At 40.3% G+C, this 14,161-nt stretch overlaps 1 protein-coding gene across 1 annotated transcript in view; it reads left to right on the forward strand.

Moving 5' to 3' along the window:
* Window positions 1-13,445, forward strand: part of LOC146513652 (kinesin-like protein KIF1A) — a 77,237-nt gene extending 63,792 nt beyond the window's left edge. Inside the window, exons 5-7 of the mRNA XM_085168272.1 lie at window positions 4,836-4,987; window positions 5,800-5,951; window positions 13,289-13,445. Coding sequence (XP_085024398.1) covers window positions 4,836-4,987; window positions 5,800-5,951; window positions 13,289-13,358 — 374 coding nt within the window. The 3' untranslated portion in view covers window positions 13,359-13,445. The remainder of the gene's footprint in view (window positions 1-4,835; window positions 4,988-5,799; window positions 5,952-13,288) is intronic.
* The last annotated feature ends 716 nt before the right edge of the window (window positions 13,446-14,161 follow it).

Genomic DNA, 14,161 nt, shown 5'->3' on the forward strand with positions numbered 1-14,161 from the left:
TACTTTGATGTCAACTAATACACTTAAACTGTCCTAATAATTTAAAACAAATATTTACAGGCAATCCTGATGGATGGATTGCTTACAGAACATTCATTTTGTTTTGTCTGTGTGGAACCCCGTAGCTCGACCCACATAGGAAAAGAAGCTGCTGATGAAAGGTTCACTTTCCAATATAGTTACGACATGTTCTTTGAAGACCTTAATAATGAGCTCATGAATGAGTCAGTAGTAATGACCAGATTGTCAGAATTACATCTGGGTCTTTCCTTTTCTCTAGGAGAGACTTGTAGATCATCTTACTGAGCGATGGCACATATTCGACAGGGATTTGAACATTTTTCACTCGAGGCCAGGCTTTACTGAACAGCAGTTTGGCGATGGCATCGGCTTTTTCAGGAGAGCAGGATGAGTGGGCATTTTCAACGACATGCTTCACCAAGTCCTCGATACAGATTTGCACAGAAGACTTGTATTTTTGAACCTCTTCAGCCGCACTAAGGGCTGGATTCTCCATCGACTCAATCAAGTATTTTTTAATTGTCTGTATTTCATACCTCGTCAAGTTTTGCAATACCGGATCCTTGTCATTCAATATCATTATCACATGTTTGTCGCGGATCTCTCGGTAAATTGCCTCATCAAGACCTTTTAACTTTTTTTTGTCTATATACAGGTCTTTGATGCGGTCATCAGACACCACGCTGTCAAAGAGTCGCTTGTGCAGTTTAACTGAAGGTTTGTAGTGGAACGTGTTTGCGTGTGAGAGCACATCATGAATAACTGTGCTCAAACGCTCTTTAACCTCAGCATCATGAGATCTGCTACTAACACCAGATTGGGATTTTTCTTCCGGTGATGGAAATATATTTTCCTTAAACTCTTGTAAAAGTGTTTGCGAGATTTTTTTAGTTTCTGGTGTTTGGTCTCCATCTTCCTGAGTTTTTCTGCACCATGCGAAAAGCCTTGTTAGTAGGTTTCGCTTCTTTCGGAGGAGGCGATCTTTGAATACTGAAATTACCACTTGTTGGTTCGGCTGAGCTACTCCCAGTGCAATGATTACAAGGTTTGGTGGAATTTCCAGCAGCTTCTGAATGTCTTTGAAAATTGATTTTTCAAGACTTTTCACTGTATTTCGTTTGATGTTTATATTTTTATCCTTAATTTGCGCCCACAGAGATATGAAGAGTTGCTGTTGCATCTCATCAGACGGCGTCACCTTTGCCTCTCTTGAGGCGCGTTTAATCACAGCCTTTATGAGCTCTTTAACAAGCCGCTGTTGTTCCAACAGTCGAGGTTCCACAGTCACATCACCAGAAGGGGCAGTGGGCTCAGCCTCACCCACCTCACACTCCAGAGAGGAGTCACTCTTTTTGGAGTCCTCGGTGGGCTCAGCCACTGGTCCACTTTCTGCCCCCTCTGCTACTTCTGAAACGGATTCCAGACCAGCTGACTGTGGATCCTCCTGATTCAGTTGCTGGGTGCACGAATGGGGGCAGCACGCACAGTGCTTCCGTTTCTCCCCGACTCCCTGTAAAATTGTCTCCCCCGAGTTGACACTCTCCCCTGTGTCGACAACACCCTCACAGTGCCTAATCATTGGCATGACTTCAGTCATGGTGATGTGAAACATCTCTGATGTAAACCTGGCAAGTGCCTGCTCTGTGTTTTTATCTGAGCACCCTGTTTTCAGTGCACGCCACTGGTCTTCTGATATGTTCATAAACAATTCCCTAATTTTGGATTTTATAGTTTCCCTACATTCACTCAAAGGATTCATGTCTGTTTTTGTATTGATGCTTTCTGTTAGCTGATGCGTTCGGCTGTGAAACATTAATTCTTCTTACTGAACTGAATGGATGACTAACCCCTACTTAAGGATTTTTCTAATGCGACGTCACGGAAGACATCAAAGGAACAAAGGGATTCTAGCGCTAAGCTCCGCCTACATCCGGGATGACGGCGACATGACGTTACCTAGCAACCGCTATAAGCACAACGACGATCCTCAGTTGTTGTGATTCAGTTTTGTGGCCTACTGGTGCACTGCTTTAACCCACACCAACTACTTTCAACACTTTAAAATACTTTAAAATCCTTCGTTTAAAGTTAGAATGTGAAGCGAGCCCCACTGTGTTGTTATCGGGTTTCCATGATGGCTGGTGAGCTATGCTAATTCAAATGTTTATGTAGCTTCACTCATTCACCTGCAGATACAGACAGCTATCAGAATGGTCACATGTCTGTCTTATTAAAGAACATTACAGGTGATCACGCGCAGTGAGTTACAGCCAACAAGGAGTCACGCAGTTTTTGTGTGCATGTCTGTGCACATGGACATTTATTATAGCTTTGTTTTGTCTTCACAGAGTGGTTTTATCATTCATTCAGCCCACCACCCACTCTTTATTCATTTATTTATTTTAGCTTTTTAAAATGCTGATGGAAATAAAGCATTTGCCAGGTTCCCACAACTACTTTTACTTTGATATGTAAAATATGTGATGATCTGAGGCTGTGTTTACTCAGTTTAAAACCAGATCACTGATACTAACTCCTGAGCTGACTGTAAGTTAACATGCGCCACAAATAAGGGTCATATTTGGATTTAAAACAATCAAGAAGAAGCTACCACTGAATGCTACTTTCCCCTGCGTGACACTGAAATCAGTAACACATACTAAAGAAAAGAAAAGTGAAAGTTACTCCCTCAAATTGGGCCCTCCATACCCTGTAGGAAACTCACTTCCTTGGAATAACATTAAACGGGGAAAGAGTTGATCGCAAATGTCCTTCTATTGAACCTTCTTTTAGTCAGACAAGTGTCGCTTTGGGCTTTTGTTTGCACAGGAGAGGATTAACAATGGAGACAAAAATGAGCTAACGAAGCATAAAAACTGTAGAAAGGGCGTATGGCTCCTGTGTCAGTGAATCCAAACGACCTCTATGTTTGAATAATTCCAGTTACACAGCTCAAGAAATATAAAATTACTCTAATGGAAGAAAATGGCAGTAATTAATTGACAATATGTGTATCAGTAGTACTAAAAAGCTATTATATCAGAAAGTAAAGGGAAAACAGTCTGATGAGCTGAAACTGAAACAAAATCAAGCCTATCATTAGGAATGCTGACTTATTGTAATGTCTGTTTGCTTTTTACAGCTTCAGTTCTTTTTTCACTCAGTAGGTGGAAGCAAACTACAAACAATGGTTGCAATTTACGCTCATCTGTTTTCATTAGAGGTAGAACCCAGAAGCACATCCAGGTTTAGGTTTACTGCTTGGTGCTACACAAAAACAGGCTGAACAGACTGAAAATTACTTGTATTTGGATAAATCCAAATCAGATGTCAGTGAAGCTCCATAACCACTTCTGCTTTTCAGTTTTCTCAGAAATGGATTAAGCCTACACCCAAACCTACGGATGTGTTCACTGACTTTTTCTCTTAGTCTGGAAATAGACTTAATCAACCCATTACTCAACTGAATTGATTATCATTACCCTCCCTAATAGCCACTTAATAAGTTAAGAGTGATATGCAAAACCCATTAGCCAGAGTAGTATAAATATTTTAACTTTTAGCAAATCCAGCAGGTTAATTAAGTGATTTCACATCATATTTTCAAACAGCTTGTCCATTATCAGTCAAACAGACAAATTCAGACAAAAGCACTACTGTCAGTGACTTAAACTTTAACTCGCAATCTGGGGCAGACAACACTTGGATTGTATGCCAGGTGTACAGAAATCCTCAAGTTAAAAGAAGACAGATTATGTTCTCAGATAAAGCAAGCAAAGAGGGCGAAGCAGAGAAAGTACCTGCACAATCAATTTTCCTGTTGGCTCCTGGGGGAGCATAGGTCCGCAACAACACCATGCCAACGGACTCTGTTCTGGGCTGTTGTCTTTAGCTGGGTCCACTTCATTCCGGCGGCCTTCACTTCGCTCTCGACAGATCTTCTCCACGTCTGTTTGGGTCTCTCCACTTTCCTTTTCCCTTGTGGATTCCAGTCCAGTGCTTGCCTTGTGACGTTGTCGAGTGGTTTTCGAAGTGTGTGGCCTATCCAGACCCATTTTCTCTTCTTGATGTCTTGACCGACCGGGTTCTGGCTGGTTCTCTTCCACAGGTCTGTGTTTGAAATCTTCTCAGGCCATCTGATGTTGAGGATGTGTCGCAAGCACTTGTTGATGAAAATCTGTATCTTACTGGTAGTGGTCTTGGTCACCCGCCACCTGCACAATACATCCACATAAATCATAATGGAATTTCTTTTTTAGAACGCAGGAACATCAGGGGAGTAAACAGCTGTTTCAATGTCTAATCACAGATTGTGCTTTCTGTTGTAAACACTTTTAGTAAGGCACAATTAACAAAAAGGCTAGAGAGATGAAAGGATGCCAAGCTGATATCAGGCCTCAGTCACATGGATTGTTTCTTAAATTCTGAAATTATGTGGTCATCCAATAAAGATCTGGCACTTCATATGTATGCTGATGATACTGTAGTTTTTACACAGGCCAAAACTGCTGATGATGCAGCCCATCAGCTTTCATTGGCATTACATGATTTACAAAAATGGCTGAATGACTCGTGCCTTAATGTAAAAAAGTCTGTATCCTTGTTTTTTAGTAAACCTAAAACAACTGTGGCTGCAGTAAAAGTTCGCTTGGGTGCACAAGAACTAATTAATGTTGAGGAATTTAAGTATTTGGGAGTGCTACTAGACTCGAAATTATCCTTTAAAAAACACATTGAAAAAGTAGTGAAAACTGTAAATGTTAATATACAGAACTTTAGTGTCACTATAAGATATTTTGGTTAATCTTTTGTAGGTGGAAAGAGTAGTGGAATATTTGGTGAACCTGAGCATGCTGCTCAACCACAGAGACCCATACCTCCAGGTGGACCAACCAGCAACATATTTGGGCCTGCAGTCACTGCACCTGCACAAAGTCCAAGCCGAAGCCACCCAAATAAGCCAAAGGTAGGCTGTAACATTACCTTCCTTTCACTCTTTGACTTGTAACCAACTTGCAGCATTCAATATGAGCCAGTATCATAGAGTGCAGGAATGTAATTGCTGCTTTGTCTGTTAATGATTAAATCCTAATTAGGATTTAATACAACTGTTCTGACAAAACGTCCTACTGTAAGTAGTTTATGCACATTTCTGCTGTCACAGAGTAATTCCAGGAGAAATTTAAGTAGGTATGACGGTTCGCAACTTAACTTTGCCCATCAGAGTATGCTTGTAGGTCGCCTCTGTCAGTGCGCCCCAGTGTGGCTGTGGCAACAATGTAGCTTGCCATCACCAGTGTGTGAATGTGTGTGTGAATGGGTGGATGACTGGTTGTGTAAAGTGCATTAGGGTCCTTAGGGACTAGTAAAGCACTATACAAATACAGGCCATTTACCATTTATGCTTGTAGGTCACATTCACAAAGGTAACATGGTTTGGCACATAATTTTACCCGTCAGAGTATGTTTTTAGATCTTATTAACAAAGGTAAGATGATTTGCCACTTATTTATAGCTGTTAAAGTATGCTTGTAGGTCACATTCACAAAGGTAACATGGTTTGGCACTGAATTCTACCTGTAAAATTATGCTTCTAGCTCATATTCACAAAGGTAGGAGGATTTGCCACTTAATTATAGCTGTTAAAGTATGCTTGTACTTCACATTTACAAAGGTAGCATGGTTTGGCACGTAATTTTAACATTTTATTTTTTTACCATTGCCATATTATTTTAGAAGATCGTGTCACTATAAGATATGTTGGTTAATCTTTTGTAGGTGGAAAGAGTAGTGGAATATCTGGTGAACCTGAGCCTGTTGCTCAACCACAGAGACCCGTACCTCCAGGTGGACCAACCAGCATCATATTTGGGCCTGCAGTCACTGCACCTGCACAAAGTCCAAGCTGAAGCCACCCAAATAAGCCAAAGGTAGGCTGTAACATTACCTTCCTTTAACTCTTTGACTTGTATTTTATGAGTTGCAGAACATTTTTATTCAAAGCCTGTGCAACAAAAGGACTTTTCAGTGAGGAATACATAGCTTTGCGACAGGCAGCACTTCAATAATAATCTCTAATAAACACACTCTAACTTAGCCCCACCCCCACCTGTCTGTACCTCCAGTGAGGCCGGTGGTATAGTAACCTCAGAGGTGATCTCTCATTTGCATAGATAGTGACTGCAAACCTGGCTGATGTAAATGGTAAATGGACTGGTTCTTATATAGCGCTTTTCTACTCTGAGCACTCAAAGCGCTTTATACAACTAATTCATTCACCCAATCACACAAGCACGTTTTTTTCTAAGTCGTTAAGTGCTCACTGTCTAACATTCATACACAGTCACACTGATGGATGCATCTGAGAGCAACATGGGGTTAGTATCTTGCTAAAGGATATTTGGCATGCAGACTGGAGGAGTCTGGCATCGAACCACCAACCTTCCAGTTAGTTTCTGACCTGCTGATGTCAGCCTGTTATTGTAGATGTCTGTGATTACTAATCAGCAAAGGTGTGTTTAAGTCAGCACAAAAGCCTGAAGTCACCTCTAGCTTTAGCTCATTGTTTAATGAATCAACAAAGGTCCTGATGTTGGTAACCTGTCAGTTATAGGTACTGATGGTCGTTCAGATTATTTGCGAAAGTAAACAAAACATGAAGCAAATATAACCACCATGACCTTTAAAACTAAAGAAAGGTACACAATAAGGTAGAATAATTTCACTTTCTTGTCCTGTTCTCATGTCCATCTGATATGCATTTTTATGCCCATTTACTCATCTGTCATTTCAATAAACACACCATCTAGAGAGGTTTTAAAGGACAAGCTGACATTAAAAAGAAATGATGAGTTTGTGCTTGCAGGTCACTGTCTTTGTGTTGATTTCTTTCTTTTTTTTTGCAGACCAATTTACCTTTATTAACATTATTAATTTCCATTTTAAGTGTATGCAGTAAAACAAGAACACCTGTGCATTTTATTTTCTTCCTTATCTTTACCTTCTTTGTTTTAAATACAGGACAATCTGTCACGGTTCTGGGTCAGTTTCTACCCAGTATTTTGAGTTTATAATGTTTTGGTTTAATTTTCCATCAGGGATTGTTTTCTTGTTCTCTCGTTGTGTTGATGATGTCGATTATGTTTATTATTAGGGTTTCATGTTTCTGTTTATTTGTGTTTAGGATTTGTTCTTCGGTTGTGTCTGCTTAGTATGTCTAGTTCCATGTGTCATTTTCTGTCTGTCTCTCAATGTCGAGTCTGCGTCTTAGTGTGATGGTTTCTTGTTCCTGTTTTATTGTGAAGGTCTGCGTCTCATGTGAGTGTGTTCAGTTTTACCTCTCGTCCCGTTAATGATTCCCAGCTGTGTCTCCCACCTGTGTGTAATCTCCCTGTGATTTTCTGAGTGTATTTAAGTCGTGTCTTCTGTGTTTGTAGTTGCTGGTCCGTCTGTGTTTCCACCCTGCTTCATCTGTGTGTTTCCCTGCAGTCTACCGTCATCTGTTTCCGCCCGCTCTCATTCATGTCTAGGTTCGTGTTCTATAGTCAGTTTGTTCCCAGTTTAGTTTAGGCTTTGCTCCGTTTGTCCATTTCCTTTTTTTGTGTTTAATAAACCACCCTCACACCTGTACAAGTGCCTGCGATTGGATCCTCCTTTATTTTCCACACGGCTCATCTCACTCACCGTGACACAATCTAAGTGTGGGACCTGAACCCGAATCACCAGGTGGGTACTGTACATGTTCTTTGTGTATAACTTTTTTCATTGTACTATTAAACTACATGTGTTAAGCCTTGCTGTTCAGACAGATCAGATTTAATCACATTGTACTGTTTTCTGAACTTTAGTTTTGCAACCTAAACTTTTAATCAGTCTTCAGTTAATGAGTGAGAAAAATACATTTTGAGTCTATTTGCATATAACTGCATACAGCTCCATGCAAACAATGAAATCATGTGATATCTATCACCCCCGGTCTTGCTGATTTGCATTGGTTACCCATAAAATATCGTATTGAATTTAAAATATTGTTGGTCACCTTTAAAATTATAAATAAATTAGCCCTTAGCTATCTTGTTGATCTCCTTAGTCCATATGTCCCTGGGCGAGCCTTCAGGTCTTCAGCCCAATTACCCTTGGCTCAGCCTAGATCTAGACTTAAATCTGGGGGTGACCGTGCTTTTGTCCTGGTTGCACCTAACCTGTGGAACAACTTTCCCATCGCTATCCATGCGCCAGACTCCATTTTATCTTTTAAATCGCATTTAAAAACTCACTTATTTAACCTAGCTTTCCATCTGGTTAGTGTCTTTATTTTATATTTGGCTCAATTTTTTATCTATGTACTTTATCTTTTAGCTATATCTGTTCTTATATTTCCCTTTATTCCTGTATAATTGTGCCCTCAACCTCCTGACATATGTGGTACTTTGTTAATAGTCTTTTATTTAATCATGTCTTAATTTTCCTGGTTCTATTGTAAAGCACTTTGGTGTACCGCAGGTTCTTTAAATGTGTTATATAAATAAAGTTGTATTGTATAGTCTCAATAAATTGTCCTTCATCTCTGCATTTTTTTTTTTTTACATTTATTAGTTTCACTTGGAATCAGAATGAGAATACTTTATTGATCCCTTTGGGGAAATTATTTTGGTTACAGTGCTCCAGTACAAACAGTAACAAAGACAGAACAATACACTAAGTAAGAAATAGCACAATATATATACACACACACACACATACATATATACACATATACATTGCAAAAAGGGTGTAGCTATTGCAGTATACAGTGTGTTAGATGGAGGAGTTGTAGAGGTAAGATGGCCACAGGCAGGAATGATTTCCTGTGTCGTTCAGTGGTGCTTTTTGGTAATCTCAGTCTCTCACTGAACGTGCTCCTGTGATTGACCAGCATGTCATGGAGTGGGTGGGAGGGATTATCCAACACTGTCTTTATCTTGGACAACATCCGCCTCTCCGACACCACCTTAAGGGAGTCCAGCTCCATCCCCACAACATTACTGGCCTTATGGATCAGTTTATTGAGATGTCAAATGTAGCAAATATGCGATTTAACCCTCCTTTGTTAGTTAGTGAACTGGACTTGAAAATGGCAGGGCTTGTGCTGTCTTAAATGAACTCAAGCTTTCTGGCTTTACATGATGTGGACCAGTGACTGAGCCCACCAAGGACTCCAAAAAGAATGATTCCTTCGACATGAATCGTCTGAGTGAAACTAGGAAAACTATAAAATCCAAAATTAGGTTCTTCTTTATGAACATAACAGAAGACCAGTGGGGTGCACTGAAAACAGGGTGCTCAGATGAAAACACCAAGCAGGCACTTGGTAGGTTTACATCAGAGATGTTTCACATCACCATGACTGAAGTCATGCCAATGATTAGGCACTGTGAGGGTGGTGTCGACACAGGGGAGACGATTTTACAGGGAGTCGGGGAGAAACGGAAGCACTGTGCGTGCTGCCCCCATTCGTGCACCCAGCAACTGAATCAGGAGGATCCACAGTCAGCTGGTCTGGTCACCGAGGACTCCAAAAAGAGTGACTCCTCTCTGGAGTGTGAGGTGTGTGAGGCTGAGCCCACTGCCCCTTCTGGTGATGTGACTGTGGAACCTCGACTGTTGGAACAACAGCGGCTCATTAAAAAGCTCATAAACGCTGTGATTAAACGCGCCTCAAGAGAGGCAAAGGTGCCGCCGTCTGATGAGATGCAACAGCAACTCTTCATATCTCTGTGGGCACAAATTAAGGAAAAAACTATTAACATCAAACAAAACAGGATCAAAAGTCTTGGGAAAGCCATTTTCAAAGACATACAGAAGCTGCTGGAAATTCCACCAAATCTTGTCATCATTGCGCTAGGAGTAGCTCAGCCACACCAACAAGTGGTCATTGCTATATTCAAAGATCGCCTCCTCCGAAAGAAGAAAAACTCAAGACGATGGAGACCAAACACCAGAAATATTTAAAAAGAAATCTCCCAAAGACTTTTACAGGAGTTTATGGATAATATATTTCCATTACTGACATTAAAGAGTGTGTGTGAACACACTTAGGCTACGTTCACTGTGGAAAACTGTATCGAGGACTTGGTGAAGCATGTTGCCGAAAATGCCGACTCACCCTGCTCTTCTGAAAAACCCAATGCCATCGCCAAACGGTTCAGTAAGTTGTTCAGTAAAGTCTGGCCTCGAATCAGAAGAATTCTAATCCCCGCTTAACATGTGACATTGCTCAGTAACATGGTCTACAAGTCTCTCCTAGAGAAATGGCAAGACCCAGATGTAATTCTGACATTCATGTCATTAGACCACAGATACGTTTATGAGCTCATTATTAACAAGAGTTTGAGGCATTTTCCCCAGCATTGAAAAAAATCACCATCTGGTGTTAGTAGAAAATCTTATGAGGCTTCATTTATTCCTAATTTTAACAGTTCAAACACTAAATATGCAACTCTTGGTAACAGGTGAATGATTATATAGAGGGAAAGGGGTTTAACTACTGTTTTTTTTCATGACTCAACAACAATGCACTTGAACGGGCTAAAGAACGCAAGTTAAAGTCATGTCTGGCTTCCCCATTAACAGTCACAGCAAAAGCTTTGTTTCCAGAGACCTTGTGCGCTGTGAGCATCGAGAGCCACTGAGCTCAAAAAAAGATGGCCTGAATTGCTTCAAAGGTATAACTCATCTGCTTTGGTCATCAATGTTGAGGGCAAACAGAAGGCCAAAGAGGAGTGCCAAGGCAGTAGAGAGGTCTGGGATGTTATGTAGCACGGTGTCCCCTTCCAACACAACTGCATAGACTCACACAGACGTATTGGCATCGTCATGTTGTAGGATGTGAGGATGGCAACTGATGCACTGTTCAACACGGTCAGTGTCATGAAGAAAAGTACAATATGAATTATAGAAAGCTAAGAAACACTAAAGACAAAATACATTTCTAAAGATTTTAACTTCTATTCCTTGCTTGTAGTTTGACTCATGGAGGTTTTAAGAACAAAAAGCTAATTTTCCTTTAATTAATGATACCTTGTAATGAGAGTTTTGTACAAAAATATTTTCTGCTGTTGAACACTCACTAACTATTCCCGGCTGCTCCTCAGCAGAAAAAAGGAGCAAGAGTTACGACAACTGCAGTCCCCACCATGAAATTATTTGGACTGCACTGAGGTGGTGTACATTTCCATATTGGATTAACTGCTCCTTTAAAAACATCTCACAGGAGTTAGTTTTACTTGCATTACGTTGTTGTACTTACTAAGCACTTCAGGAAAACCTCTGTTACATCCACTCTGAGGAAAATGGGCAGGCCTCTCAGTGCTGCTGTCTTTCGGTGGGACACAATGTCGGATGTCTAAAGAGTATTCAGTGGAAAACAAGCATTTCAATTAGTATAGTAGCGTGGTGTACTTGTGCAAAATCAGAACTCTTATAATAAAAGCATACTCTCTTCTAAAAATGTCAGGTAAAGGAGGACTTTACTTACCTGTTCATCAGGTTTGTCCAGAAGGTCTTCCATCTCCTCACAAAAAGCTTTCTTCTAAGTCCGGTACAGTTTCAGCAGGCCAGGCGCAAATTTGTCAAGGGATGCAGTGAAGGTCCCCAGAAGGTCTTTGCTTGTGATCCGATGAAATTTTTCAGATATCTAAACAAGACAATCACCAAAATATTGTCATTTTTTTAGCACAGAAAATTCCTGAGTAGCTGTCTTGTGCAATCTGCCGCTACTGACAAAACAGCAAATAAACACCAAATTAGGGCTGGGCGATATGGCCTAAAATCCATATCAGGGTATAATTTGAAGTATGTGCGGTAACCATATATATCGTGATATATTCTTTTCTTCTGTATAACATATTTTACAGACTATAAGGCACACTTAAAATCCTTTAATTTTCCCAAAAATCTACAGTGCGCCTTATGTATTTATTCTGGTTGTGCTTACTGACCTCGAACTGATTTTATGTAATACACGGCTTGCAGAAATCTGTCAAAAACGTTTTAGTACGACTTTGGTAAGCTATGAAGGCGCACCGCTTGATGGCTTTGCCGGAGCATTACGGCTGCTGTAGTCAGGAGCCTTGCCGAGTGATCTGGGTCCAAAACTCCATCTACTTCAGGTCCCAAAGTCAAAAGAACACTGCGGCATCACTGAGAGTTAAAGACTGTCTAAATCCTTTCATCTTTAATAAAATGACCTCACTAAACGAGACAAGGGGGGAAACTTAAATAGTGGCTGATCAGCCCACGTAAAACACACAAAAACCTAACTGAGACCAAAACCAGTTATTTATTATCCTGTAAATTAAACCTTATATTTAAAGAAAGACCAATGTGAATGCAGTGTTGTGTGTAAGCCTCTACACTGATATTACCACTGTGTGGCTGTAACTGCAGCCATCACACCGCAGTTACAGTGCGATGGCCGGATCTTTCACGTGAACGACGCGAGCCGGCTCCTTATCGCGAGCCGTGTTTTTTGTTTTGTTTTTTTTCTCACCGTCTCTCTCGCACTTTTTTCCGCTTCACTCAGCATGCGAGCCTTGTGCTTTGCGGTGGGCAGAGGGGGAGGGGCGGTAGTTACACTCAGTAGCACAGAAACAGAGCGGGAGGGAGAGAGAGAGAAAGCCAGGGACAACAACGTCACATTAATCAGCCACAACTATTTTCAGTTGCAGATGATAAAAGATTCAGAAAATTTATTCATGCAGGTCCATATGACAGAGAATATGCATCTTCTTTTTGTTTTCATATTTTAATTTATATTTAATTGTGTTGTGGTTTGCAGTGTTTTGTGTTGTTTCACTTTAAATTTGTTTAAAAGGAAGAAGCTGAAAATTGAAATAGTTAAAAGTTGAACTGTGAATAGTTGATTTTTGTATTATATGATTTATTACATTTTATGTGGAGTGGATAAATAAAAGTACATTTACGGTGGCCCCTACAGACAAAGCACATGCAAACTTCAAAACACGTACGAACTCTGAAGCACGTACAAACTCCCAAACACGTAAAAACTGCAAAACACATAAAAACTCAGAAGCACGTACAAAAGACAACCGAAGTGCTCCAGAATGCTAGGCGCAGTGTTGAGCTTTTGTTACCTAGTTCACAGTTCAACTTTTAACTATTTCAATTTTTAGCTTCTTCCTTTTAAACAAATTTAAAGTGAAACAACACAAAACACTGCAAACCGCAAGCAAACCTTGCTTGCTATAAAAATCTGCCCTTTTCACAGCAGACGCAGAGCAGATAAAGACATGGACCCCGGTGAGTCATTTGAGTTCCTGTGCATGAATCGTCTTTGACAAAAAGCAGCTGAGCTATGGCCCAATTAGATGTTAATGTGTGTTCTTACGTTGTGTTATAGTGACAGCTGTGTGTACTGCTGCAGGAGCAAGTAAGCAGTTTATTTATCTTTAACTAATTTGAATCAAAGCTCGATCCATGTCTGATACATGTCTTGTCTTCCTGCAGTAGGTGCTGTAGTTGCGGCTCCTGCTCTTCTGGGAGCTGCAGGTTTCACCTCAGCTGGAATAGCTGCAGGCTCCTACGCTGCATGTCGTCTACTGCAGCTGCTAATGGAGGAGGAGTGACAGCTGGAAGTGTGGTGGCTGTTTTGCAGTCAGCTAGTAAATAAATAATTTGACGTTTTATTAGGATTTTAACTTGCAACAACATGCAAAAAGAAAAAGTTCATGAAAATATCACAATTTTAGATTAGATAATCACACTGTTGTATCATTATGATAATAAATATAACAATGATATCATCAGTGATATCATTAATGATAACAATAACTAATGATGATGATAAAGATGCAGTACACTGTGATCTCAGCAAGACTGAAGTGATATTTACTTATTAGGCACAAAGCATAAGTATTTCTCAGCTTCTTTGTGTAATGGTGCTGCAGGTGCAGCTGGTCTGTCAGCTACTGCTGGAGCAGCAGTGGGATGGTTGGCGAGTTTCATCAGCTGAAAATCATGAACAATACATATATTTGCTTTATGCCGAAACTGGAAGTCTTGTTATTCTGCTCAAGCTTGTTTTTATCATTGTGCTATGATTTCATTATGTTCATTGTGATACATTTATATTGAAATGAAG

The sequence above is a fragment of the Neolamprologus multifasciatus genome, chromosome 7, assembly GCF_963576455.1.
Source record: "Neolamprologus multifasciatus chromosome 7, fNeoMul1.2, whole genome shotgun sequence".
Taxonomy (NCBI): domain Eukaryota; kingdom Metazoa; phylum Chordata; class Actinopteri; order Cichliformes; family Cichlidae; genus Neolamprologus; species Neolamprologus multifasciatus.